The 25,070-nt window shown below is 35.1% G+C and overlaps 1 protein-coding gene across 15 annotated transcripts in view; it reads left to right on the forward strand.

Annotated features, from left to right (window-relative positions):
- Positions 1-25,070, forward strand: part of ADGRB3 (adhesion G protein-coupled receptor B3) — a 441,482-nt gene that overhangs the window by 218,008 nt on the left and 198,404 nt on the right. For all 15 annotated transcript variants that reach the window (XR_015282914.1, XM_023922413.2, XM_023922418.2 and 12 more), the window contains 2 exons: positions 4,475-4,543; positions 8,991-9,099. Coding sequence is in view for 14 of the 15 variants with exons in the window: in XM_023922413.2 (XP_023778181.1) it covers positions 4,475-4,543; positions 8,991-9,099 (178 nt within the window). In the remaining variant the exon portion in view is untranslated. The remainder of the gene's footprint in view (positions 1-4,474; positions 4,544-8,990; positions 9,100-25,070) is intronic.

Raw genomic sequence — 25,070 nt, forward strand, 5'->3', positions numbered from 1 at the left:
ACTAGATAAATAGTAGAATTTCTTAGTTGATGGATTTTGGTTTTAAAGAAATTACCAGAAAAGCATAAGTGATGTTTAGAATCCGTAAAAGCCATAATTTCTCATTTCACATGATGTCAGAAAAGTAGGTTATGATGAATTATGGGCAACAGTATTTTTTGAGATCCATACAAAAACACTTGAATTATGAGAATTCTTGAGAAAGAAAAAGTATATATGTCTGAATATATTTGTTTCTTAAATGTTCCATTCATCTAGATAGTCCTTCAAAAATGCCTATGGTATCTGGTTTATATCCAGTATTAATAATCATGAATAGTGCGAAAGTTGTGATTCAGAGACTTCATATCAAAATGAATGATCAGAAAAGTGAGATCAAATTTGAAATTTTCCAGCTAATTATCCAAAATGATGGTGCTGCTGCCTCATGTACTGCATTGAAAATGCTGCTTGTTTAGGCAGACAATACCAAGAGCAAAATAAAGTTTTTAAAGTATGCATATTTAGTGTCAAGTTATTACATGACTCCTTTTAGTTTTGCATCTTTTAACTGTTTTTTCAACAATATCTGTGTATACTTGCACATGCAATGTCAGGAACAAAAATAACCATTTGTGACACAGTTAAACAAGAAGGTGTCTTGAATCAGTGATTGAAAATATCAGTACAGTAGCAGAAACTATTGCAAGACGAGTCATTTAATTCTTCTTCAAGCAAGGTTTTTACATTTAATGTGGGAATTCTTTAAAATACCCTCTGTAGGTACACTGAGGCTATGAGACATTATACTTATGTGAGAATTATTCTACCAAGAATAAAATACAAATTTTAAATCAACAAAATCAATGTTTTGAAATATTATTCAGAACTGGTCTGAAAATACTTGAATTTCCTTCTAAGGACAGGATGGCAAGAAAGTAACTACATTTCAGGACAGAATGGCAAAGCAACTTGTACAATCCCCTGATGCAGCAAACAACAGGAAGAAAGGTTTTTACCCAAAGAAGTTAGAGCAATATAATCCCTTTTCTATTAGCCACAGGGACCATTGCTGTGAGTCAGGGTTTAACAGGATTGTCCAATCCTTTTTCCCTTCACCTTCCCCCTCCCACACACATTCACTATGCTGAAGTCCAAAAGTGGAGGTGACTTAAGGCTATCCATTAATTCCTCCTAGGGAGGAATTCTTCTCTAGCTGTATAAAAGGATTTATGACAGCTTTATGCCCGCAGAGAGGGTCAAAGAATTTGGACTGGAACAGAGAACTGCAGCCATTGTATTACAGAAGAAAAAATTGAAAGGAAGGAAATTAAATTATGAAAATGTATCTGTCCATTCCCAGCTGTAACTGGCATGATCATCAAAAAAGCCTGGGCAAAAATAAAGGACTTCAAAATTTGGTTCTAACTGTCCCAACATTTTCTATAGTGACCAGTTCAGTAATAATGTAAGCCCAGCCATGAAAGAAAGAAGCTTGGTTCTACAGGAAGGTCCGATGTTTACTACAGTAATAAATACCCTCAGATCCCATCCATAGTGCTTCTAGAATTTAGCCTTCACACCTGTCAATCATTTTACTAAAGGAAAATTCTGTTTCTTTCATGATTAATACAATAAACAAGAGAGTAGTCAAAGTAGGACAAAGGTTTTTTTAACCCTTCTTCCCCTGTCACATTTTTGAAGTGCATCTCATGACTATTCATTATTGAAGGAGCAGATCCACTTGTTCATCTCTGTTTAATTCACAAAGCACTAGTATTGCTTTGAAAAATCACTTTGAGTGAAAAACATGCTGACATTTCACCCTCCAGTGCTACCATAAATATGGCACCAACCAGGGTTAGAAATAGAGAAAAAAAAAACCTCAAGAAGAAATATATTCTTATTATTTATAAGTTCATATACCGAAATTATACTTTATTGGCAAGTGCAAAAATACATTAGATAAGTTATTGCTCATCTTTTGTTTTTGCTTGAGTCTTGCATCATAAAGAAACTTTTCTATATTTATATTTCTGTCAGTTATTGGTAATTTTAATGCTTTTTGTAACTAAAATAAATATAAAATTTAACTAATACATAACATCATTAGCAAACCCATGTAATATATCATCTGCAAGAAACATTTTAAATTCCTGAGTGCTCTTCATGCAATCTAGGTGACTCTCAGATAGATCTCATTACACAAACACGGATACTTTTGCAATTAAGGCTCAGACTGCAGGGAAATCAGTGTCTGCAATGTAATGCAAAACTACCTTCAAAACAACTCTCTAGTATGATAAATTATCCCACACTGAGTTCCATGCTGCTGCAGCTAGACTGCTACTGATGCCCTAATGAATTATAGTTAAAATTCCCATCCATTGCATTTCTACAATATTGCACTGGAAGAGTTGAGAACTACCATGCTTCGAAGTGTTTTTCTTCAGGCAAAATCTTCATAAGGCAAACTCTACCTAGTAGAAGTCTTCACCACAGTTACAATGCCCTACAATAAATGTGATTATAGTGCCGTGAAACTGGCATGCTTTGACCAATTGTCCTGGGGACACCAATATAGTTTATCTTACTTGGGGGACCAGTGAAGATGTACATTTTTCATAGCTGAAGTTGCATTTACAGAATTGTGATTTGCCAACCTGGTTAAATTGGCAAATCCTTCGTAAGAAATACCAAATATAACTCCTTGCATTGTGCTTTGTTTTGCTATGGAATGTCTGAAGGGAATGAAATTTATTCCAGGTATATAAGCAGTATGTAGCTATATCTAGTCTTCTTATTTTCAGCTTGACTGGAAATTCTTTAGTATTGCTGAAAATTAGATCAAACCATGAAAATATTTTTCTTTTATGTCCTGTCATTAATTCCTATCTTGTCCAGATGCTTACTTACAATTTTCATAGGAGTTTGCTGAGCCATTTTGTTTCTTTTCATGAAGTTTGTTGTGTTACTGAAGCTTGTGGATATTTTGCTAGTGATCTTAGTGAGAGAAGAGTTGTATCCTCATTAATGAACAGGATTATTTTTTCCAAGTTCAGCAAAATGTCAGTCATCTCTAGAGTAAATCTGGTCAAGTTAAAGAAATTTTTATCCACATGAATTTTATAGTTGGTATAGTTAACTTCCTAATGATTAGGCAAAGATAGATCCTCTTGCTTGTCAAGTGTTTAGTGTTGGGACCAGGTTAGACTGGTAAAATGTTATTAAGTAAAAAAAAACAGTTTTCACAAGTTTTCTTCAGTTTTGCATCCTAAAATGTTTTACTTATGTAGTTGTGAAATACCTAAAGTGTCCGTGATATCCCAATTTTGAAATTAATGTATTTTCAAACATACCCACCATAGACCAATGTTGAAAGTTTTTCCTTTCTAGTTTCAGTCATTGTGCAGTTGAATCCTCTATACTTTCATTAATAGTGAGTTAAAGTTGCTTCTTATTTAAACCTCATTTAAGTCCTGTTTATACCCCAAAATGGCTAAAAAGTGCAGGTGAGGTAATGACCAGTAATCTGAGTTCCAGCAGGGTCACATTGTTGGTATTCCACTTAAAGATTTTTAGAAATTTTGTGGAACTTAATTGCACTATTCAGCTAAAGTTACTGGAAACTACATGTATCTTTTATGAAGGAACAGATAAATTGGCAGGCTGTAGACAAAACTGACATTCTGCACAAAATGTGATACAGAGATGAGAACAGACTGCACAAATTCTTAGCTTTTAAGGATGAAGAAGTTTGGAATACAGATTGCTAGAGAGCAGACAAAATTAGAAAGGAAATTGCTACACAAACATTTGGAGAAAAGTGATTTTTTAAATGCATGATTTGTATCTAACTGTCCTGCCTTTTTTTTTTTTTGGTTTATACTTCAATGAGTAAGAGAATCAGAAAAAGAAATTAACCGCTTAAGGTCAAAGAAACAGAAACTGCTTATTCTTTTTATGTTGAAATTTCTAAAAGGATAGAGGCAAGTGTGACATATAAAAGTAAAAAGCATCTGATTTTAAACAGTATTGAGCAATGAAATGCCATTGAATGCCCTATGTATGGTTATTAAGGATCATTTTTTCATTTTGAATAGAAGCTAAAGACCCGAGACTGGTGCTTTCTTAAATGGACTTTGGTTTTTTGAAAAATCTATAGTTGTCTACTTTCTGGAGTGAGAGTCATTTGTGAACAGAATCACCATCACACTTAGAATTTTATCAAGTTTAAAACAGTTCTTTTTTCATATGAAGTGATACTACGGAATCTGATTATATACGCAAAAATTTAAATTTTACCATAAAATATGGGCCCTCTTATCAGTCTAATGTATTATTTTGCTACGTCATGTCTTCCACTGACAGAAAATACACTGCAGAACTGCATCTGTAGTGGAGAAAAGAAAGCTTTCTTAATGTCATATTAGGATGTGGTAGTTCATATTTTTTAAATTATTTTACTTAGTCTTTTATTTAATTGATTTTTCAGAACTTCTTTCAAATCATAAGTAATCTCTTAGATGAAGAAAACAAAGAGAAATGGGAAGATGCGCAACAGGTAAGATTTGAAAAAAATGAATATATGGTTTCAGAAATCAGGTTAAAAATGCAGCCTGCTATAGCTGAAATGAAATCTTAATTGAGGGAATATTTGGGGAAAAAAAGATCCTTTTCAAAAAGGAGCAATTCCAGGACCAACTGGCTAATTCCTTATATTTAAATGATACTTAGAATATAAGTTGCTTCTCTTGATTAAAAGAGATTATTAACATTCCATGGGATTATTCACTATGTCTTTGCTTTGGAAATTGTAATGAAGTCATAAAAAGAAAAAGATGAAAAATGCTACTGAGGGCTAGCTGCAGTGCTGCTTTTATTAAACACAACATGTCAGATCTCACCCAAAGACCTCATAAAACACCCCTAAACAACTTACAGAAATGCAAATAAACCTTTCATATTGTTAAGGCTGTGTTTAGAAAAACAGTTATGATTCTCAGGACTGACATATTTCTGGACTGGGATATGATGATAACACTTTACAAAATAGAAAAGTCTAGCAAAAATCATGAATGTATGATAAAAGAGTTTAAAATTCAAATAAACCCCTTTTTGTTTGGCTTGGATATGAGAACTTCCTACATGCTTATACCAAGAAGGTACTTGACAATGTAAAGATTTGTGTTCATTTATATGACCATAATACTTTAAATACTTTAAATTTATTCAGGTACAAATAACACAGACAATGGGGATGAACATCATTATGTAAAGAGGAAAAATTTTGAAGATGCTCAAAGGCAGGGAAACATTTATTTATGAAGAAAAATTAAACAAAGCAAGATATTTCAGTATGGAGGAGAGTCAAGTGCACTTATTTTCAATAGAAGCTTTTAAAATCAGTAGTGGTTTGCAGAATGTACTGCAGGAATGCTTAATCTATTCACTTGTGCTTTTTGTAAAATAACTAAAGGACATCAAATAGTGGCAGATTCAGAATGAATACAGGAGATACTTACTCTGTAGAAGGCTACCTTGCAGAACTTTTTGCAACTGAAAGGACACAAGTTAAAAAGGTTAATAGGTAAATTTATGAAAGAAAAAACATGTCTTTGCTTAAGGGAGTCTTTCGGCAAAAAAACTGCTAAAGGATGGGCAAGACTTTCCAAGCAAGTATCACTATATTCCTGACCCTTTATACTTCCTTAGACATCAGCTTTTTGCCACTGTCAAAGGCAAGAGAGATCTTTGCTCTAATCTTGAGCAGTCATTGTGACTTTGTTCTATAGATAATTGAAATTTGTTCACTTTTTATGTCATTCTTAATAAATTCCAAGGTGCTTTTAAAGATCTTTGAAGCTATTTACCCTTAGTTCTGTAAGTTCATGTTTAAAATATCACAGGGAAAGGGAAGATCAGGACTTTTCACTAATTCAAATCTTGCAGCAGGGACATGACACTGTAGCTGACCCAATAAAACTCAGCTGGGAATCATGTTTTTTCTTTTGCTGTTTTTCTGTTCCTCTGTATAAGAGCCAAATACAAAAATAGACAAAGTGTGTCATTTTCTGTAGTGGTGATGGATGGAAGCAGCAAAATCACATACATGTGGGCAGTTTCTATAAACAACACCAGGATAAGGAAACCAATATTAAGCAATTATTTTAGCCCCACTCATAAACAGACTTGATACAATTCCTGTGTTGTCGACCTTGTCTTCTATATCTATCTTGCTTGCTTACCCATTCCATGTCAGCCATCTGACCCCAGAGATCAGCACCTAAGAATAAATTCTGAGAATGTGGAGACAAAGAGGCAATAGTACATCTCCAGTTCCCTCTTTTAATTGCTGCTCATAGAAGGAGTGGTGTTGAAAAACAGAGAGGGAGCAAGTTATTTCTACTTTTCCCTAGCTCCTTCTCTCTGCCTGGTAAATCATTGTCTCACAGACCTAGGTACAGCAGAAACCCAATGAAACCAAGATGAGCTGAACACAGTAGTGGGGCCATAGGTTCCCAGTTGCAAAGCTAGGAGATGCACTAAATCTTAGACCACTAAGATATGACCTCCCCAAAAACCAATGGCACTGGTTTTATTAATCTTCTTGTGCAATTACATAAGTAGGCTCAAAGAAACTTTGGAAGCAAGTAGCTCTTCATCACAGCTTGGAGGAGTGAACAGGCACTAATGAATAAAGGTGATTCTGTTTCTGGTTCAACCACTTGGCTTAAATTTCTGTAATAAAACATTGTAAACCTAGGTGCAGTCTAACCAACCTTTTTGCCAGTTTGCATAGTTTTCTTAAACTCCACAGCTACTGTTAGCATAGATCTCTTAGCCTGTTTTCTAGATTCTTTGCTGGAAAGAAGATCTTACTGTCAGCAAATTGCTGACTTTCAGTCAAGTATACAGCTGCAATGCCTCAGCACATCTGTTTTTCTAGCTGAAACACCAACAGTTGATAACCATTAATTGCAGGTTATATAGCATTCAGATAAGCGGCACTCACTTTAATACTTGCCTTTTTTTAAGAGCTGATGTAAAGCACTGCACACAGGAAGCCATTTCAATCCACAATGTGTAAGTTTATACTGGAGTTTCAAAACATGGGAGCTATTCTGCATGTTCTTCAAGATCTGCTGGCATCCTATTGATTAACCAGTACTTCAGATACATAAATCGTGGAGTACCTGCTCAACTGAGTGCTCATCAGTTTATTACTATACAATTTTATATGCTAAAATGAGGGTTTAAAAAAAATCTCACTGAAATTTTTCCTTAGTACATAGTCTGAAAATGTGTGTGCTTTGAATGAGATGGATGCAAAAACCATACTTACTACCTCAAAAATTCGTCATTAGGAAAATGGGCATTAAGCCTCTGTCACCTGAAGCAGCATTTGCAACCTATTAGGATCATAATTGTCACAACAAATTCTTCTTCAAAACAGCAATACTGCCTTACCTTTTATTTACCTTTTTTATAAAAAGATCCATGTAGAAAACAAAGCACCTTGTGAAATTCTCTATCCTGAAGCAAACAACTATGGATCTAGATATATATATAGAGCAAGATCGTGTAGTGCAGCATCGAATTTATAGTCTCTGTAGGCTTTTTTTGGAGTCTGCTGTCCCAGTAGTGGAAAGAATGGGTTGAATATTGCTTATAAAGTGAAATTTGGACCTTTCACTGATACGAAGAAAAAAGCACCATGAACAGGTCATCCATTATTTTTCTATTGCAAGATACTACTGAAAATTGTCGTGTTCATAACAGGCAATAAAAAAATGATTTTTTTTTATGTCTGTGATATGAACAGAACTTTTAGTCTTATTAATAACTTACAATTTCTAATGCTGTTCTGTTGTTGAATCATTATTGTTAAATATTAAAGAAAATGTTTTTCTTAGTAAATTATAACTTCGCAAATAAATTATATTTCTTGGAAACTTGTTTTTGTCATTTTAAAAGCCAAATTGAAAGGCTACATTAGCAATGCCAAGGGTACTGCAATTTATTTGAGTTTACTCTGTCCAGTTCTGGGGTCCTCAGTACAAGACACAAAGTAATGGACTGAGCTCAGAAAAATTCCATGAGGTTGTTCAGGGGATTAGAGCATTAGATATGCAAGGATTGGCTGAAATAGCTGACACTATTTTGCTTGGAAACATGACAATATTAGAAGTTCCTGAAAGGGATAAAGAGTAAAGAAGACTGAGCCAAGTCTCAGTGGTGTCCATTGATAGAATAAAAAACAAGGGGAAAAATTAAAATAAAGAAAATGCCATTCATGTATAAGAATAACTGGCTGTGCGAGTGATTGAATGCTAGAACATGTTGCACAGACAAGCTCTGGGGTCATCTTCCTGGGAATATTCAGAATCCAACTGGATGTGTTCCTGGGAAACTTGCTAGAGCTGATCTTGTTTTGCACAAGGGGTTGAACTAGATAATTTCCACTGTCCCCTTCTAACCTCTGATATTCTATTATTCTACTGTTCCATATCAGCAACAAAAATAGTCCTACCAGTAAATATTTAACTTACATCTTGATTAATGCAACAAAGATTATCATACTGGTTAGGCCACAGTAAGATTTGCATTACTGTTTGTATCAGTAGTTCTGAAGTTACTGAAGATATCTTCAGAGGAAGGAAGAATACTTTAATTAGAGTTGTTCTGTAATATGAAATGCTTTAACCATTAATGAAAGTAATGGCTACTAAGTTTTTGATAAGTGCAGTGACTTAGTAGGAAAATTTTCCACAGTTCCAGTGCACAGTTGATTTCACATAACTTTATGGGAAGTAGTGTCTGTTTACATGAGGATTCAATAGAAAAATGGTTATTTTACACTAACAGAAACTGTTTAGTCTTGAAACACGGGAAGAGCTGTTTGACTGTTACATCTCAATTTGCTTTTGATGGCATTTGGATTTTATTTGAATTTGAGGCTGTAGACATTTTGATATTATAGTAAATAATGTCTGACCTTCCTTTGTTAGATCTATCCAGGCTCAGTGGAGTTAATGCAGGTGATTGAAGATTTTATACACATTGTTGGAATGGGAATGATGGACTTTCAGAATTCATACCTAATGACTGGAAATGTAGGTAAGAAATAGAAATTTCTTCTATCAAATTTATGACCTAATGAAAATCAGAAGTTCCAAGTATGTACTGTGGAGTTGCTGCTTCTATCACAATCCAGATTGGACTGTTCCTCCTCCTCCAGATTATCTGTTGCATGGTCATCCCCTCTCTGGTTTAGCACATGCAGAATGTCTGATGTGTTAGATTTCTTCATAATCATATCTCAAGATCTAAATGCAAAGTTTCAAAGTTTTAGTATCAAAATTAAGAAAATACTCACCTGAATACTATGAACTGTAGGTACATGTTAAAGTGTTTCCAGGATACATAGTGTTTCAAATGCTAATTTATAAAATTGTGCTAATTAAGATAATTTTCATATACTTAATAGCTTGAGAAGCATTTATTTTGTTGACATTACCTTTTAATATTCCATTCCCCCAATGAACAGTCTTTGTACGTGTTATGGTGTGATAATAATCACCATAGGTAAATGATAATTTTGAAAAATGTACAGTTGTTGCCAAATAATTAAAATCTAGAATTTCTTATGTGAGCTTTTCTGTGTAGCAGCTTCAAAATTTTATTCAGATTTATTTTTCAAATTATTTTTTTGCTACTGGAGAGTTGACAGGTAATAGTCATAGAATAAGAAATACAAAATATAAAAATGCCTGGAAAGTCAATTGCATTTATTAGTAGTCATAAATGAGCTGCAATATGAAAGCATTTTTTAAAACATTGAAAAAAATTAGTTTGAAAAACTATTCTCTAATAATTTTGTATTTGTTTAGTACCTTTGTTATTCAATTAACTTGCTATAGCTTTATTTTTATAGTGCCAGGAAAGTTTTAGGAAGTTGTTTGTAAGGAATAAATCCAAAATATGTATTTGGCTGATTGCAAAACTTCAGGTTTCAATACATTTTTTCAGATTTTTAAGTTAGCATCTTACTACATATACATGTCAGTCAGTTCTTCAGCAAGATATTAGAATAAAAAAATACTGTAATTTTGAAATTAATTGGTGGAATAGAGCAGTGTAAATGTTGGATTGTCCCTATTGAATATTTAGCTTGCTGTTCTACAATAATAAATATTTATTATTGTTCTCCAGTTCATATTAAAGAGTGACAAGACTGTAAACACAAAACCAACCCTATAAGGCACAACCTTGTACTGGAGACATGTCAAAGAGCTCCCCAAAAAGAACTCTGGCAGTCTTAAAATGTTTAAAACATTGCAGTATGGTTTTAACCAGTGATTTATTATTTTTGTGGTACTATTGTTTGCACTGTAATGCCACTTAAAGCTTAAAGTTGTCAGTCCTTCATTATGCTAGACCCTGAACGAATTTATAAAGGAAAATATCTTTTTTGAAATGTTAGTTCCATGACATTTTTCTGACAAAATAAAAAGATGAGCTTGTTTAAAGAGCACAGTCCATGCTGCTTGGCACATTGTAGTACATTCTAATCTGTTTGTCCTCTGAAAAATGTGAAAAAAACATCAAACAGGAAAATGCATTCAAATTAAGGAGATGCCTTCAAATAATCTGTGTCTCTACATATTCATGGCTTCACATGGGAAATAGCAACAATATTCCATTTGAATCAGAAACTGTACTGTGCATTGGTTGGTTTAGCTAACTGCAGAATCTTTACAGTCTTTTGATTATCTTCTTCTTCCCACATATAAGATATTTTTAGGCATTCAGGAGGTCTGTTCTTAACTATAAAACCATCAAAGGAAAAGGAAAAAAGTGAGAAATGAATGATGAAAACTGAAAATTAATTTATAGGTTTAATCTGACTACCTAGCTATGTGCCTTGATATACTGGCATGAGTTTATCCTCCTTAGGCTCAGTCAGCCATCAAAAAAGGATGGGGTCACTGTGGTGCAAATAATTGATCAGAATACTTGAGCTCAGGTGATATGCTGAGATGGGGACAGAAGGCTGTTATCAGCAAGGAGTAATTTCTTATTTTCACTAACAAGAAAGGAATGTATCTGCAATAATTCCATTTTAGTGTAGTTGTCCTCAGGGCATTGGCATAACTGTCTGACTGCCTATGTGCTTGTGTTTCAGGGAATATTTATGTTGATCTCAACTGAAAAGAATCAGCTATGCAGTTTTTGACTGGTCAGCAATAATTATTCTGTACCAACAAGGATTTATAAATGTGTGAAGTCTTATTTATAAAAATATTCTTTTAAGTTGATAAACACATTTAATGCAGGAAGCAGATATTGTGCATAAATGAGACTGAATTTTTACCTATATTCATCTTTAAACAGAAAAATCCAGTAGCTCAGAGATTAAAATCATAGAATAGCTTGGGTTAGAAGATACATTTTCAACTCACTCTGGTTTCTCAGAGCCCCATCCCATCTAACCCTGAATGTTTCCAGGGATGGGGTGTCTTTACTACCTCTCTGGGAAACCTGTTTCAGTATTTACTCACCCTTATTGTAAAAATCTTTTTCCTTATATCTAGTCTATATTTATCCTGTTTAGGTTAAAACTATCACCCCTTGTCCTATTGCAACAGCCTATGCTAAAAAGTTTGTTCATCTTTTTTTTTGACCCCCTTTAGATAGTGAAAGGCTGCGGTAAGGTTTATGTGAAGCCCTCACTTCTCCAGGCTGAGGAACCCCAACTCAGCCTGTCTTCATAGCAACAGTACTCGAGCTCTCTGATCATTTTTCTGCCCCTCATCTGGACCCACTCAAACAGATTCATGTCCTTCTTATGCTGGGGATCCCAGAGCTGGATGCAACACAGCAGATGTCTCACCAGAGTCAAGGGGCAGGATCACCTCCCTCACCCCGCTGGTCACGCTGCTTTTGATGCAGCTCAGGATACAAATGTCTTTCTGGGCTGCAAGCTCACATTGCAGCTCAGGTCTACCTTTTGATCCCCCAGTACCTCCAAGTCCTTCTCCTCAGGGCTGCTCTCAATCAGTTCATCCCCTCAACCTGTGTTGATGCCAGGGTTTGGGTATCAGCAACCCAGGTGCACCTTGTACCTGGACTAGTTGAACGTCTTAAGGTTCCCATGGGCCTAGTTCTTGAGCTTTTCCAGGTCCCTCTGGATATCATCCCATCGTTCAGGTGTATCAACCACACCACCCAGATCAATCCCTTCTAGAGACTTGCTGGGGATGCATTTGATACCTTTGTCATTGATGAAGATGTTAAACAGTACTTGTCCCAGCACAAACTCCTGAGGGGCACCACTTGTCATTGGTGTCCATCAGGATACTGAGACATGAACCACTACCCTCTGGATGTGACCAACCAAAATTCTAATCTGTCAAAGAATTTCCTGATCAAATTCTAATCTCTCCAATTTAGAGAGAAGGATCTTGTTGGGACCATGTCAAAGGTTTTACAGAAGTCCAGAGGGCGTCCGTAGCTCTTCCCTTGCCCACTGATGGAATCACTCCATCACAGAAGACCACTAAGCAGGTCTTCCCAAGGTGAAGCTGTGTTGCTGTCTTTAATCACCTCCCTGTACTCCATGTGCCTCAGAATGGTTCCTGATTGTTTCTAATAGTTTCCAGGCACAGATATTAGGCTGACAGGGTCCTATTTAATTAATAATTATTTACCATATTCTTTCAACATCTTCACATACTTTACATGCTTTTTGCTGTGTTTTCATTTTCAAATAACTTTAAAGTTCAGATTTTTTTTCCCTAAATATGAATTGCATGTGAGCTAAATATGAACTATATATGAACTGCTTCTTCTTGTCAGAGGAAAAAAATCCAAATTTGTTGCAAATTTCACAGTAATGCAGTGAGTTCTTGGTTTCTCACTACTAATTTCAGTTTACAAGTTCCTTGCTAATTGAATGACATTTCTAATTGAATAGTAGTTGATAAAAAATTTGAACACCTAATTGTGTTTCACAGATATGCTAATGCCCTGATTAGGGGGATTTTATTTTCTCTTTCTTTCAAGACACAGAAACAATTATTTTTTGGCTTAAAAAGTTACTACACAACAGCCATGCTGCAATGACTTTCCATTGCACATTCTCAATTCATGACAACTGGGAAGTGATGAAAGGTACATTAAATATATGGTAGGCTATCATAAGCCACATTATAATACATTTGAAAATAGCTAAGAGGACCAAAATGACAGTTGCCATGCCCCTGTTAAACTTTTCATTGTGATAGCTTTTAGCACAAATTTTTCATTTCTTTGAACAAAACATCAAAGACTGGTTTCACATCCAGATAATCTAATATCTGGATATTCATTATACTTCATTGGGTTATTGAGGAAGCTCAGTCAATTCAAATGCATTTCCATTAAAGTAAAGCCCATTTCCTATTAGCTTTCCTCTCAAGGATAGAGAATATACTATGAAAAACTTAACAAATATAAAAGCAACAATTTTCTTTGTTCATGCATGGTTGTGACAGATGGAATTTGCATTATCATTGTGCTCTGTATTATATTCCTTTAATAAATGATTAGGTGAAATAAAAGCCTCAGATAGAGCACAGAAGCTTCCTTCCTCATCCTGCTCTTCTTCTTCTTCTTCTTCTTCCACCTCCTCCTCCTCCAGACCAGCTGAGCAGGCACACAAAAACGATAGTGTGAACAAACAGAAGCTTTTGCTATCACTCAGAGTCCCTGAATTCACTGAAAGCACAGACCCACCTGCAAGGATACAACACACAGTGGTACAAAAGCTTTTAAACCATGTCATCATTCTCTCTTAACCAATAGCTTTCAGTTTTGTCTGTTTCAAAAGATGAGTTCCTGATTTTAGATTAAAGAATTAACTTTGGTTTTTAATAGCCTTTTGAATTTTCCTTTGAGCACTAAAGAACTGAGCAGATCATCTCAGTGCTTTGGCTGATTTCAGTTCTCATCACAGTGAACCATGAAGAGTTTTGAAGATATGTAATAAAAGGTGTCTGAACTGCTATTAAGAAATATTCAACCTTTAACTTAAAAAGAAAATTTCTAACTGGAAGATTGGGGTGCAAGAAGCATAACTGTCTTTAAAGATACAGGAGGAATGTGGAATTGGAAATAGGGGGCAGCATTAAGGAATACATATTTTTATAGCAGATTCAGATTCTTTTGTAAGGGAGAATTTTCCCGATGTTGTCAAATACATTTCCTTAAGAGCAGCAGCCAAAAAAATGGCTAAAGGACATTCAGTTGTCAAAAATCAAGCTTACAGCTCTGTGATATCAGTGAAAAACCAAATCATCTTGAAGAGCAATATCTTGTTATTTAGAACTGAAAGGAAAAAACAAATAAGAATTCTCAGTATGTGAAAAGCCACTTTTTGTTAATGTTCATTTTTATGAATACTGGTGTTTCAATGATCAGTAGTTTTATAAAATACAAAGTTACTTAGACTAGTCAAAGGCAGGAAAGATTGAAGATTTCCAGGAAGTACAGCAAAATGAAAAGGAGAAGGATATACACTGGCAGATTAAATTCAGTTTTGACAGAGCATTTAAGAGGGAGTAGATCAAGCCATTTAGAGAAAATAACAGTGTTAGTGTGCAAAACTAGCAGTCTAAACAAAATACAGAAATTTTTTTTAAATTTTCAGTAGCTATCACTTGCAACACTTTTCAATCGAGATTATATGGGCATGGATTCATTTTACTTACTCTAAGCATCAAAAACTTGCCGAAGTCACCCTAAGTGTCCTTGAAAATCAAGGGAGAGTGCTGCTCAGGAGAGCAACTCTTATCATCTCAGACATCTAAAATAAGAGCATGGGTTGCCCTGTGGAAGTTCTGCCACTGGCCGTAAAGGCCGCCTAGTGACTAGCTCATGTTTCAATGATGCATGTCATCTAAACCAAAGAGGAGTGGTTTTTTGTGAGTCAATAAAACCTGTGAACACAGAGAGGTTCAGAGCTGAATGATCATAAAAACAAAGCAAAAAATAAATATAAATAAAGAATAATGATCAAAAATTTGATTGAGGGTTGTAATTATTAGAACAGACATTTGAGAACAGATTATTAAAAGGCACTGCATGTACACAATTGAAAAGTGAATACAAAGCAAAACTAGGCTGACATCTCTGTTTAATCTTGCTCACAGGAAAAAACAAAGATTCCTAAGCAAAGATTCGAAGCAAATTTAATTCTGAATAAGCATGAGGCCAAGGTCATACAAGGAACAAAATAGAAACAAGAAGATGTATGTCTACATGATAAATGCAGCTAGCTATAATATTATATGAAAAAGGAAGAGGTGTAAACCATATTCCCATGCATAAATCAACTTTTAGCTAACAACCTGTTATCCCTCAACTTAAAAATGGCTGCTGTGACACTGGTACTCCGATGAGTAATCTGATTTAGTATAGTAATTAACATTTCATTTAAAACTTGAAACTGAGCTGCTTACATAAGTTTTATAAACATTGGCAGGAAACAGTCTGATTTCTGCCTTCACAGACAGTCTAGGATGCCATATGGCAGAAAATGTTTTGAAAGTGTCCATTCTCGCCTTTCTTTGAATACTTTATTGTTACACCTTCAATCTCCCATTCCATGTTCATGAACGTGAAATTTTAGAAAAACACTAAATAATCGGCAGGCATATGGAGTGTATTTTAAAAGTTTCCAGTCCTAGCTAGAGACACTTAGAAATCTTTGTGACCAAATGAGCTTTTGGAAAATTCTAGCAATAAGACAGGATCAATGGTACATATGCTGAGCTTTGGGAATGCTAAGAAATAAACAAGCTGGATTCTTGCCTATTACTCTGAGTTCATTTGCCTTATCCCAGGGTAAGACTTTTACATCTTGTAAATTATAAATCCTGTTTATGCTTTCAAGATACTTCACATTATATGGTTTGTTTACTTATCTGAATGGCATCTGCCTTATTCTGCTTAATCTTTTTTGTATTAGAATTATGATATGCAATATGCATCCTCAATGCAGCACTCGAGATCCTCTGACTCATATATCACAAATTTCATACTGGACTAAAATATACCAAGAGGCTCAATTTATTAAAAATTTTGAAAGGGTCTTTTTTCAAATATGTTAAAGAAAACAGGAAAAAAAGGCACAGATACTTGATATTAAGTTGTACAAATGTATTAAAAAAATGTCTAAAAATTTCAGCCAGGAAACAAGTATTTCAATAAATGCATACACAGATACTCAGAATTCATTTGTAATTAAATTACTTCTTGTTCTGAGTCCGTGTGGTGCGAAAGTACAGTGTGGATTTTAAAGTGGGTATTTTTAGTTAATAATAATATAATATATAATATAATAATAATAATAGTTTAGTGCTAATGTTTCAGCGTTTTTCCTAATAGAAAGAAAATTGCACCTACCAGACAAATAGAAAATCAGATCCTGAAAAGTGGCCCCAAAAGGCCATTCAGATTTCTCTCCTGTTTCCATCAAGTTATTCCAGAGTACCCCATGATTTCTCAAAAGGAAAATTTCACCTTTAAGCAACTGTGTGAATTGCATTTGTTAGTTTAAGAAGGTAAACAGGAATCACTCCTTGTAGTGTGTCATACTTCATATGTAAATATCTCTATAATGATTAATATACTTATGCGTGGTTTTTGTCAGGAACAAATTCTCACAAGGAAAAAATAAAGTGAAACTTGTATAAAAACACAAATCCTCTTTAAATCATATAATACTTACATTCTCTTTTGAATAACTGATAAACTACACACCAAAGTAATGAACAACTAGGTAAAAAGTTTTTTCTTATATTTTATTACATAATTTTTCTATGTAGACTTTTGCCTGTTTCCATTTCGTCTCAATACAGCCCAAAAGAGCTAGTGCCCATTATCTTCCCATTTCAGGCTAGTGTCTGGCTTTTATGACTGTGTTTATAAACATGAATCAAAAAGGACAAAATGCAGGCTTCAGAATGGTCCTACACCTATCCACACTGTTTAATTTGTGGCACCTACCCAAACATTGTCAGGAAATCATTCAGGGAATAGGCCAGGTGAGAAAACAGTCCTCATTGGCAGAATTAATGCTTTTCTCCTTGTCCTGTGGTGCACAGTTGGTCACATTCTTGTTCCTGGATTGCAAATATGGTGGCCAGAGAAGTTCTAAGTCTGTCTCCTTCCACCTACTTTTTTCATTCATGATTTTGGCTCCAGGTTCTCATCCTATTTGTTTCACACTCAGATGTAGCCCATCAGTCTTTCCTGCCCCAAACCTCTATGCTGTTGGTTGAGCAGATGCTCTGCTCATGTGAAAGGGAAGACCTATCACTTTTTTTTTTTTCAGTTCTCAAAAAATCCTTAAAGTCCTATTACTTACGCACTGCCAGTATCATTCTCCTGTTTCTGTATTCTTTACTTGTTCAAACCATATGTAATAATCCATAGCCAAAGGCTTCTAGAAGAGAAAAAAATAGATAAAAGTTTAGGGAAACTACAGAGAAAGGTCAATTGCAATTTTTTTATACTCTTACATACTTCTGCTCTATATATTCATATAATTTCCTTTGCAGCACTCTCAGCACTTCCTTGATCAGATCAATATGTTGGCTTTCAGAAGACTCAAGCTTTCTCCACTGATTAAAGGGGAAAGACTTCATGCACACTTTGAAGGTCTAGCTCATTGCAGCATCTGACTTAATGCCTGAAGTAAATGCTCAAGAGCTCGAATTTCTTTCTAAGTATAAAATAAGCTTATTAAATGATTCACGTTCCCTGAAAACTTGCTGTGAACAGTGCATAAAAGAGTAGACTTTTTCTCTCTTCTAAACCTGCACACTCAGTGATCCTGAGAAAATGCAGCTCTCCATTACTTAAGATGGAAAATTCCAAATATCAAGAGAATGTCTATATGAATCTTTATCAGTCTTCACAAATGTGGATAAAAACCTAGTTTGATTCCCTAGCTATACTCTTAGTAATAGTCATAATTCCATAGTTTTGTGTATACAGTTTATTAAGTAACCTTAAAGCTAAATAAATTAACCATTCAGTATTTTTAAATGTGTGCTATAAGAAACTAGAATAATTGAAAGTGTTTCGCTTCTCTACCTTAAATTAAATGGAGTAAAATATTCTAAACAAATGGAAGCTATAAGAAATGCTGACATACAGGTTCTTGTCTCATTAAAAAAATGCCTCCAACTGAAACAAAGTAGTATCTACAGCCCATTTGAGGAAATTCCTTTTTACAGTATTTATGTATCTCATATTGTTGTATCATTTCTAAATTTCTACCTCTTTCTGAACTCCTTTTTGAATCATTCTTTTTCTTCAAATGAGCAATTAAAAGCTGTTGTTTTCTAAAGGAATCCATTTGTGGATTGGCCATGACAGGACATTTTTTAACTGGTGCATTTAACTATTGACCTGAGAAAGTGAATACCTGACCTTATTCACTCCTTTGCCTTGAGCAGGTGGACCTTTAGGTGACTTCCAACAGTTTACAGGTAGAATGAGGCTTAAGGGGAGAAATTATGCATCTGTAGTGGTAATTTTACATTAATGCAGTAATGGAGTTAAAGCACACCCAAGAGAGTTTGTTTCATAGTAAGGTCATGCCAAGTGGCAACAATCATGTTCAGTGAAGTGTAGTGTCAAGATATACCAAACAATAGAGTTCTTCCTTAAACAGGAGTACCATAGTCCAATAACAAGATGCAATTCTATACAGATTGATGCCTCATTCTGGGATTTTTTGGCCCTGAAAGAGTTACTACAAAAGCATCCAGCCATCAGCTGGTAGAACATCAGCTAGAGATGCTGTGGCTAAGTACTGCAAATACAAAGTTCAGCCCCAGTTTTAATGATTTCTACAGCATTTTGTTACTCACTCACTATTGAAAATGAGAGAAGGAAAATTAAATAGAATTAAAGTAAAATTCCCAAAATTCTAAGTCAGTTAAAACAGGAATAAAGCCAGCTATCCTCTCTGTCTAATACTTGCACTGTGTCAGAAACAGATCTATTACTCAAAGCTCCATTGTGAATATGGAGTTAGCATGGTTTATACCAAGGTAATGATATGGCACACTGCCAAAGTTCTTTTTCATTTTCTGACCTTTCAAGGGCGAGGAAAGACAAAACAAGAAAAAAAAAAAAAAAAAATCTAAAGAAGCTAAAAAACTAACCAACCAATCAACCAACCAAGCAATAAAACAAACAGAAAAAGGGGAAAAACTTTCATCCATAGTATTAGAGAAATCAACCTTCAGTATTGAAAAAGTAGTATTTCCTTGGTGATGATTGTAGATTTTAATTCCAAATAGTGATAAGGAGCTGCCTTTTTCAAACTGCATAGCCTGAAGGCAGCATAACAAGTAACAAACTGGATAGAAATATTTCATTTTCAAGTTGGTTTCATGAGGGTGTTAGTGGACTAATAATATCAGAGAAAAGTATTTTTATGGTAACAATTATTTTGGCAGTGAGACTATCAGATATTGAGATGAAGCTTCAAAGCCGTGTAAACACATGTAGATATAATTCTGAGTAATTTTGTTTCTGTATGTGTAATTTTTTTTTTCTTTTTTTAATATGGAGAGTTGGACTTGAGTATATAGACCTAAGATACTGTGTATATCTCTGCCATTCTGTTAAAGCCAGATTGTATAATGCCAGCAGAGCTAAGCATCAGTAAGATCAGTTCAAAGCATCCCAAAGGGTCCATGTACTGAGTGCTGAAATCACTAACAGGGCCTGAAAGTTCTAATGTATATTTTGTACCTTATGATTTCTGAACCTGTAAGTTTATCTGTTTCACAGCGTAAGTTTTTCTTTCCCTTGACTTCAGGTATGAGTTTTAGGACTCTTGAAGGCACAGATAAAGAATCTTTGATAAAATTTGTGATAAAAATCAGAGATTCCTTCTACTACAGATGAATATACCTTTTATGTTTTCGTTTTTTTCTATGCTTTACATCTCCATTACAGTGGGAAGGAGACAGAGAAAGAACTTTCCCTCACTCAAAATATGTACAGTTCTGTGGTCTGCAGTGTTTGAATGGCACTAGGTGCATGCACAAATACTTAAATCACCTGCAGTGGTGACAATTAGCTTGATATTGTTGTGATTGTTTTTCTTTTTTTGTGTAAACAAACACTTTCTACAATCATGGAGGCATGTAATCAGTCCTAGGCAACATTATTCTGTAAATCTTCTATTAATATAGGTTGGGAAATGTTCTTCTAGAAAAGATATTTGATATCATTGCTTAAATGATTTTTCATATAATCTGTGGTTCAATGCTTATGTTGTTATTTAGTGACTATTATTTTGTGGATTTTTTTTCTAACATATAAGTTGTTCCATTTATTCACCAGTTACTTTAATTAATAGCAGGGTTAGCTATATGCTGTTTTTTGTAACACATTGCTAGTAAAATCTTATGGCCTCATGCTGTCTTCTGTTACTCAGTAGTCAAGTATTTTGAAGTGAGATAGATTTCAAGAATACCTATGGGAAAATAGTATATTGGTACAGTCATTTCTCCAAAAAATCCTGTCTGGGGTCCTGTTGTAGAGGAGCATAACTAGAATGTGAGCTGATATCAAAGGCAAGTACTTGGAAACCCATCCATATGTGTATGAATTTTGCCCCTTGGTGAAACATATTTCTTCCCTTTATTGGCACCAAAATCTCATCTCCAATAAAGCAGAGGAATGAAAAGAGACTGGCCTGCCCAAGGGGAAGAAACTGTGGGACAGTCATCAGGATGATTGGATCTTCAGGGATTGTCAGGCAGGCGGGCTGCTGCATCTGCACACACAAGAGTTCTCCTGTTTGTGAGAGAAACATTTATCAAAAATATAGCAAGCTTATATTTTTTCATTTTAATCTCAAGGGAATAGAATACGTTCATAAAGATTAAAGGGAATGTCTCGTTTTGCCATTAAGTATCTTAGATTGTTCATTGCAGAAGCATAGAATGAATGTTTTTAATGCTCATTTAGCTTTGAAAATTGCATCACTATCTAGGCAATGAAAAATAATGGTCTCCATTCACAGTCAACAATGCACAAAGAAAAGTTAATTTCTGCAAAATGAATGTCATTTAACTTTGCCAAATTGAACTTATACCTGTTTCTTGGATGAATAGTTCCACTACTGGAAGACATGGCTGGTGATTTTATACTGCATCATCTATTTTACATTTGTGGTTGTACTTAGAAATAATTTTCAGAAGTTAAAATTACACATACCCAAAAGTCTTGTAAAGCTAAGTCATAGAGACTGCACATCAATAGGGCAAGACATTCAGATATGGGATGACTTCTTCTACTTAGAAATGGTATTCAACAGCAAAGTTCAGAGAACTTTGAAGTGTTTATGTATATACTGTTTTTAATTTTATTTGAGAAGATATTAAATGTAGTTTGCTGAACATATGTGTTGTTTCTTTGAATGTACTTGGATGCATTTAAGAATTTTCTTTCAAAGATGGAAAAATAGGTAGGAAAGTAAATGTGTAGCAATTTGGTAATTCTTGTTTCGTGTAGGTATTTGTTAGAATATTTTCTTCTGTTCATAATTTTGTTATTCTTTAAATTCTCTAACAGCATATTTATTCATGAGCTTTTTAATAAATGGTTTGGCAGAGTCTCTGTCTGGAGAGCTACATGCACATTTTCAATGGGTTTTTCCCCTATAGATATAATTTTTATTGATACCACTGTATCCAAATTTTTACCTGTCACTCAGCATTAATCTGCACTGTCAGTGGTTATAGAATTGTTTGAAGTCTTTCCTAGCTATACCTGGTCATGAAATGAGATTGTTTAACTTGCAGCTCTTTGGAAATATAGCTAGACCTTACACTAAAAAATCTTAAACAAAGTCATGATACCTCATAGCTCTGTTAGATAATTATCACAGGCTGTGTGACAAGCTAGAAATTGTTAAATTACCAAAATACTCTTGTTTCTTCTCAACATTTGAACATCTTGGTGGTACAGAACATTAGGACTTAGTTTCTGTATTGTTGTCTTAATCTTTCATGTTGAAATGGTTCCATTTCGTAGAAATATATAAACAGGTAGAATTTTTTATCATTCAGATCTTTCTATAACATATTAAACTTTGAACTAAAGAAGAAAATGTTTGTGTAGTTGGTGGCTAGATTTTCCCAGGAACGTAAGAACAACTAAGTTAAGTTACTATTCAAGTGAAATTTCTTTGTTCTCATTTTAATCATTTGGACCCATGTTAAATTGATCTGTTGCAGAAAAAAGTGAAAGAAGGCATAATATAAAAAAATCCATAAACATAACTTAAATGTAGTGGACCATTGTTAAAATACCCAAGGATTTGCTTATTAAAACATGATTGCAGATTTTATTTAAAGGCTTCCATTCACCTCTTATCCTTTCTTGTGTATAATTCTCAATATTTTACACCTCTGTTGAATAATGAAACTTGTTTATTCCTGTTAATGTGCTTAAATGAGCTGTTTCACTTTATTGATTTTTGTTCTTTTGTCACTTCTACTAAATTCTCATCAGGTCCATTTTTAATGTAGAACCATAGAAAAGTTGATGATGGAAAAGACCTGTAAGTTCATTGAGTCCAACCATTAACATAACATTACTGTGTTCATCATTAAACTGTCTCTAAGTGCCACACCTAAACATCTTTAAATAACTCCAGGGACAGGGACTCCATCCCTTTGTTGGGCAGAATGTTCCAGTGCTTCAGAACCCTTTCATTCAATTTCTTTTCCTAATAGCTAGCGTAAACCTCCCCTGGCATGACTTGAAACCATCTCGTCTTGTCTTTTAACTAGTTACTGAAGAGAAGATAATGACCCCACCTGGCTCCTTTCAGTTTTAAAGAGTGATAAGCCCACCCCACAAGCCTCCTTTTCTCCAGGCTTAACACCCATAGATCCCTCAGCCACTCTTTATAATCAGTGTTCTCCAGACCCTTTGCCAGCTCCACAGTCCTTCTCTGGACTTGCTGTAGCACCTCAATGTTCTTCCTGCAGTGAGGGGCCCAGAACAGAACACAGCACTCATGGTGTAGCCCAACCAGTGCCAAGTACAGAAGGACAGTCACTTCCCTGGTCCTGCTGGCCACACTATTGCTGACACAGGCCAGGATGCTATTGGCCATCTTGGCCACCTGGGCACACGCTGGCTCATGTTCAGCCTTTGCCACCCAGCACCCCAAGGTCATTTTCTACCTTTCAGCTTTTCAGCCACTCTGCCTGAGCCTGCGGCACTGCATGTTATTATTGTGACCCAAGTACAGGACTTTGCACTTTGTCTTACTGAGCCTCTTACCATTTTAATCTTCCAGTCAGTCCAGGCTGTCCAGATCCCACTGCAGAGCCTTCCTACTCCCTAGCTTCCAACAGTCACACCCAACTTGGTATCATCTGCAAACTGGCTGAAGGTGCACTTGATTGACATGCCCAGATCATGGATAAAGATATTAATCAGGACTGGCCCCAGTGCTGAGCCCTGGGGAACTACTAGTGACTGGCTGCCAGCTGGATGTGACTTCATTCACCCCCACTCTCTGAGCCTGGACACCCAGACAGTTTATAACCCAGTGAAGAGTGCCCTTGTCCCAGCCATGGGCTGCCAGCTTCTCCAGGAGAATGCCAGGGGTGCCAAAGGCTTTACTAAAGTCTAGATAGAAAACATCCACAACCTTTCCCTCATCCACTAAGCATGTCACCTTGCATAGAAGGTAACCAGATCAGTCAAGCAGAGCCTGTCTTTCCTCAGCCCATTCTGGTTCGGCCTGATCCTCTATTGTCCAGCATATGCTGCATATTGGCACTCAAATGATCTGGTATATCAAGACCTTACCTGACGTGGAGGTCAAGCTGACAGGCCTGTAGCTCTCTGGATCCTCTTTCCAACCCTTCTTGCAGATGTGACTGTTTATGTAAGTTTTGGAAAAAAAATTATTCTATGTCTGATTAATTTCTTTCTCCAAGCACAAGGAAGCAAGTATGTTGTCTCAGCACATGCACTTAGTGATGATTTCGATCACCTTTGAAAATGGTTCATTGCAATGCAAATGTCCCTTTGCAATAAACATAATGTAACTGTAGAACACAGATTTTTTAATCATTAAGATTTTATTAATAGCCACAGTTCACATCAAGATTGGTCCAGATTTTTCTGACCACATCTGTGCTTCTGAAAAAAATGACTGTTTTGAAATATTATCAAATAACTGAGCATCCTTACACCAATCCTTAAATTTGTTCATTTTTTGTTCAGTTTGGAAATTTTATTATGAATGTTTGCCACCAGAGTGCAGTCAGTTTAGTTTCCAATAAAGCACCATTTAGATGTTTTGGGATTAGAGACAGAAAACCCATTTATTACATAAAAAATATTCTATAAAAGCAATAGCACTGAAAAAACAACACAGAGCAAAGACAGGAAAATAACTAAAGGCGAGGGGAAAATACAATTTTCTTTCCAGGATCCTGTAAAATACTGTTTGTTGGGTAACAATGCTATAATCTGGATATGGTGGGGAAGAAGGATCATATATATAAGTTTCACATTGTGATTGTCCAGGTCTCCAGGGTATGATTTGTAGTAGGAAAGGCAATAAATATTTTGTTTTTTCTAGCTATCTCCTGGATCTAGCTGTGGAGATAATTACAGTTACCCCAATTAAGGTATGGCAGTAATAGCAGAACTGAACTCAGGCATAGAATACTTGACACTGAATAAGTCTGCAAGACTGAATGTATAGATTATTTCTAAAAATAATTTGCAAATTTTCACTAAATTTATGGCTTCTCTGGCATATACATTCAGTCACTTTTTGTTAGGACTTTCAGGTACAGGAAATTAATTTTTATTAAATAGCCATTTTATTGTATTGGTGGGTTGTAAAAACTGTTGATCAATAGGAAACAAAAATTCCATCCCTGCTTTATATTTCCATATTTCATGTTCATTATATTGCTTTTAAAAAAATTCATCATGATTTTTTTATGTAATAACGTGCACAAACTCTTCTTTTTTAC

The sequence above is a fragment of the Cyanistes caeruleus genome, chromosome 2 (genome assembly GCF_971803275.1).
Source record: "Cyanistes caeruleus chromosome 2, bCyaCae1.hap1.1, whole genome shotgun sequence".
Lineage (NCBI taxonomy): Eukaryota > Metazoa > Chordata > Aves > Passeriformes > Paridae > Cyanistes > Cyanistes caeruleus.